The 4,787-nt window shown below is 47.1% G+C and overlaps 2 protein-coding genes across 2 annotated transcripts; both read left to right on the top strand.

Moving 5' to 3' along the window:
* Window positions 1-1,334: 1,334 nt before the first annotated feature.
* Window positions 1,335-2,783, top strand: LOC308095717 (NADPH:adrenodoxin oxidoreductase, mitochondrial-like; the record flags this gene model as incomplete). Its single annotated transcript, XM_080442756.1, has 1 exon — window positions 1,335-2,783. The coding sequence occupies one exon, from the start codon at window positions 1,335-1,337 to the stop codon at window positions 2,781-2,783; it is 1,449 nt and encodes a 482-aa protein (XP_080298882.1).
* Window position 2,784: 1 nt separating this feature from the next.
* On the top strand, window positions 2,785-4,100 carry LOC308095716 (NADPH:adrenodoxin oxidoreductase, mitochondrial-like; the record flags this gene model as incomplete). Its single annotated transcript, XM_080442755.1, is given in 2 exon segments — window positions 2,785-3,301; window positions 3,304-4,100. Coding segments are annotated over 2 exon segments (1,314 nt in total), but the record flags the coding sequence as incomplete, so codon positions are not given.
* Between the last annotated feature and the right edge of the window lie 687 nt (window positions 4,101-4,787).

The raw sequence follows: 4,787 nt of genomic DNA, 5'->3' as shown, positions 1-4,787 counted from the left end.
AAGATGTTTTTTTTAAATAAATAATTTAGTATGTATATATGTAAATATATAACAATTAATTATTATTTTTTTTAACCATTGTACATCGGAATATGACTTTCATAAAGAGTGTTTCAATAAATATATTTATAGTTATTTAGTTATATAGTTATTTATTTTTTGTACATCATTGGTTGACTCCATTCAGTATTGTGGTTAGCTAGGAAGACACCGCCCACTTCACACAGGGTGTAATTTTTTTTTCTAAATGAGGGAAAGTAGAGGAGTCCTCACTACAAAAGTACAATTTCCGCCTAAACTAAAGGTATGTTTAAAGGACTATACTTCAGTATTTCTTTTTGTAAATTACATTCTCACTCTTTGGTGATGTAGGGTAGACACCTGCTTCATACCTCAGCAAATTTGATGAAGATAAGAGTGAGCATTCTCAAGTTATAGCATTTTTGGTCACCTTTGCCCTATTCGGATTTCCCTTTTTCAGAGGTTGGGGTAGTTCTAAAGAATAGCCCAAAAAACTAATTTTGCCCCAAAATAAAATTTCACAACAATCCATTTCATTAATGGGAGACCCTAAATATAAGAAAAAACATGGTTGTGTTTTGTTCTAACTCGGGTGGGGGTATCTCAAAAACCAAGGGCTTTTTTGAGGACATGCTACAGGACTATACAGCCGGGCGAGCCGTGTGTTCGCAGCAGAAACGAGGTTCAGTAAGGAGGAGGGGGCGGGGCACGGGGAGAGGTAGCATCCGAATCATGACTCTCTCTCTCTCTCTCTCTCTCTCTCTCTCTCTCTCTCTCTCTCTCTCTCTGCCCTCTATTGTTGGATTGGTCGCCATAGTTACCCACTAAATATTGGGGAGTCCTAGTCACTATGGTTACCACTGTGAGTCAGACCACTTCACTAAATACCTGGAACTCCATATTTGGAGCTAACTGACATATCTACGTCTGACATCATAGAACTTTTGGGCATGACTGACATTATGACTCCATATATGGGTATGTCCGACTCGTAATGAGCGGGATGGGATGACACATGCACCGTAGCCAAAAGGAAGGGGAATCTCAGAGATAGATTCAGATTCAATTATCGATACCCAGAATTCTCCAACAATCTCCAAGACTCAACTCTTCAATAGATGTAATCAAGATTACATTTTGAAGACTAAAATCTATCTTCAAGACTAAAATCTGCAAGACCTTTAACCAATTCCACTGGTTCATTGGTTAAGTTCTTAACAGCATCCCAGCAGTGGGAGCCCAGTTATTATTTAACTACATTTTACAGTAGTCTTGCAGAGAAGACAAGCATCCATAAAGTGATGTTTTGCTAGATGAAGTTGCAGAGACTATTGTGCGCCTCAGGGATAATTACATGGTTAAGCCATGGTGGTGTACGTGGGCTGGTAACTTCTGCTTCCAACCAAAAGGTGTGTATTGTTGGAGGTGGTCCAGCAGGGTTCTACACTGCCCAGCACCTGATCAAGACCCGGCGAGATGTGGAGGTGGACATCTATGAACGACTTCCCGTCCCTTTTGGCCTGGTCAGGTTTGGGGTGGCCCCTGACCATCCTGGAGTCAAGAACGTCATCAACACCTTTACACAAATAGCACAGCACACCCGCTGTACTTTCTATGGCAATGTGAACGTGGGGCATGACGTGAGTGTGGGCGAACTGCAGGAAGCTTATCATGCAGTCATACTGAGCTATGGAGCAGAGGGAAACAGGAGAATGGGGGTGCCAGGAGAAGGTCTTGCTGGTGTGTACTCTGCCAAAGATTTTGTGGGCTGGTACAATGGACTACCTGCTAACAGCCAGTTGAACCCAAGTTTAAGCAATGAAACAGCTGTTATTATTGGACATGGAAATGTGGCTTTGGATATAGCAAGAATATTGTTGTCTCCCATTGACATCTTAAAAAAGACTGATATCACTCAGCACGCCCTGGATGCCCTTGCACAGAGCAGGGTCCGCAGGGTGCTGCTCATGGGCAGGAGAGGACCCATGCAAGTATCCTTCACAATTAAGGAGCTTAGAGAAATGGTGAATCTGCCCGGCACCAGACCTGAGCTGGTGCCTGCCGAGTTTGAGGGTGTTGCAGAGGCTCTTAAAGAGGCGCAGAGGCCAAGGAAGCGTCTGACAGAGCTGATGCTTAAGACCGCCCTGGAGCCCCCTGGAGAGAGGGAGCAGGAGATATGCAGTGTTTGGGGTTTACACTTCTTCAGGAGTCCCGTCGAGGTCCTACCCTCCTCCTCCGACCTCACCAGAGCAGCTGCCATCCGATTGGCTGTCAACAGACTTGAGGGGTCAGGTGATGGAGCCTGTGCAGTGCCCACAGGCAAGGTAGAGGATGTAGCTTGCGGCTTGATCATCAGTAGCATCGGCTACAAGAGCCTCCCCATTGACTCGTCAGTGCCCTTTGACCCCCACAAGGCCATTATCCCCAACACCATGGGCCGTGTCCAGCAGGCTACAGGTCTGTACTGTAGTGGATGGCTGAAAACAGGTCCCACCGGAGTGATAGCCACCACTGGTATCGACAGCATCGATACGGCACGCACCCTTCTGGATGACATTGCCTCAGGAACCCTGGATGTGTCTGCTGCCAAGTCAGGCTCACAGGTAATCAGTGTCCTGCTTGAGAAGAGAGGAGTGAAGCCTGTGACGTTCTCAGATTGGGAGAAGATTGACAAAGAGGAGATTAAGAGGGGAGAAGCAATGGGGAAACCCCGGGAAAAACTGCTGGAAGTGGTGGACATGCTTCAGGTGGCCACAAAATAACACTGCCCAGCACCTGATCAAGACCCGGCGAGATGTGGAGGTGGACATCTATGAACGACTTCCCGTCCCTTTTGGCCTGGTCAGGTTTGGGGTGGCCCCTGACCATCCTGGAGTCAAGAACGTCATCAACACCTTTACACAAATAGCACAGCACACCCGCTGTACTTTCTATGGCAATGTGAACGTGGGGCATGACGTGAGTGTGGGCGAACTGCAGGAAGCTTATCATGCAGTCATACTGAGCTATGGAGCAGAGGGAAACAGGAGAATGGGGGTGCCAGGAGAAGGTCTTGCTGGTGTGTACTCTGCCAAAGATTTTGTGGGCTGGTACAATGGACTACCTGCTAACAGCCAGTTGAACCCAAGTTTAAGCAATGAAACAGCTGTTATTATTGGACATGGAAATGTGGCTTTGGATATAGCAAGAATATTGTTGTCTCCCATTGACATCTTAAAAAAGACTGATATCACTCAGCACGCCCTGGATGCCCTTGCACAGAGCAGGGTCCGCAGGGTGCTGTCATGGGCAGGAGAGGACCCATGCAAGTATCCTTCACAATTAAGGAGCTTAGAGAAATGGTGAATCTGCCCGGCACCAGACCTGAGCTGGTGCCTGCCGAGTTTGAGGGTGTTGCAGAGGCTCTTAAAGAGGCGCAGAGGCCAAGGAAGCGTCTGACAGAGCTGATGCTTAAGACCGCCCTGGAGCCCCCTGGAGAGAGGGAGCAGGAGATATGCAGTGTTTGGGGTTTACACTTCTTCAGGAGTCCCGTCGAGGTCCTACCCTCCTCCTCCGACCTCACCAGAGCAGCTGCCATCCGATTGGCTGTCAACAGACTTGAGGGGTCAGGTGATGGAGCCTGTGCAGTGCCCACAGGCAAGGTAGAGGATGTAGCTTGCGGCTTGATCATCAGTAGCATCGGCTACAAGAGCCTCCCCATTGACTCGTCAGTGCCCTTTGACCCCCACAAGGCCATTATCCCCAACACCATGGGCCGTGTCCAGCAGGCTACAGGTCTGTACTGTAGTGGATGGCTGAAAACAGGTCCCACCGGAGTGATAGCCACCACTGGTATCGACAGCATCGATACGGCACGCACCCTTCTGGATGACATTGCCTCAGGAACCCTGGATGTGTCTGCTGCCAAGTCAGGCTCACAGGTAATCAGTGTCCTGCTTGAGAAGAGAGGAGTGAAGCCTGTGACGTTCTCAGATTGGGAGAAGATTGACAAAGAGGAGATTAAGAGGGGAGAAGCAATGGGGAAACCCCGGGAAAAACTGCTGGAAGTGGTGGACATGCTTCAGGTGACCACAAAATAACATAAGCCAGCACACATGGTTTTGTATAATTTGTAACCGGTGGGAGGTTTTTTTCGTGCCCGAAATAGGGATCAATCAATTATTTTATGAAATTATATCTATATCTATATCTATATCTATATATATATATATATGCAGGAGAACATCTAAACGCAACACGCCGTAAAAGCAAGAGCGTAAAGCTTAAAAGGACCACAAAAAAGGACAGAAACTTCAGAAGAGCATGGACACCTCCACACCAACTCAAACAAATAGTTGACTTTCACACACCAACTATGGATAGCATCTGCAATTCATGCTATGCTGTCATGTTCCCTTGGGAAACATCAAAAGGTCCTGTTGGTAAGAAGTCCTTCCGTGACTGTTGCCAGTATGGAAAGATCCAACTCCAGCCATTCATGGACCCCCCTCCTAAACTACAATCTCTCTTTGACAGGGTCAGTGACCGTGTACACTATACATGATATAGTACAATTTGTATATTATTATAAGTGGAAGATACATGTACATAATGTGTGTGTGTGTGTGTGTGTGTGTGTGTGTGTGTGTGTGTGTGTGTGTGTGTGTGTGTGTGTGTGTGTGTGTATATATATGTCACAGGGTGTTTGGAGAGCCAGGGTGATTGAAGACAGAGCGCTCGTTTTTAGGCACGGGCTTTTCGATACAGGGTTTATTAGCGAGGCTCGC

This window comes from Gymnoscopelus braueri (genome assembly GCF_963280865.1).
Source record: "Gymnoscopelus braueri genome assembly, chromosome: 11".
Lineage (NCBI taxonomy): Eukaryota > Metazoa > Chordata > Actinopteri > Myctophiformes > Myctophidae > Gymnoscopelus > Gymnoscopelus braueri.
This window is presented reverse-complemented; position numbering and strand designations above follow the sequence as displayed.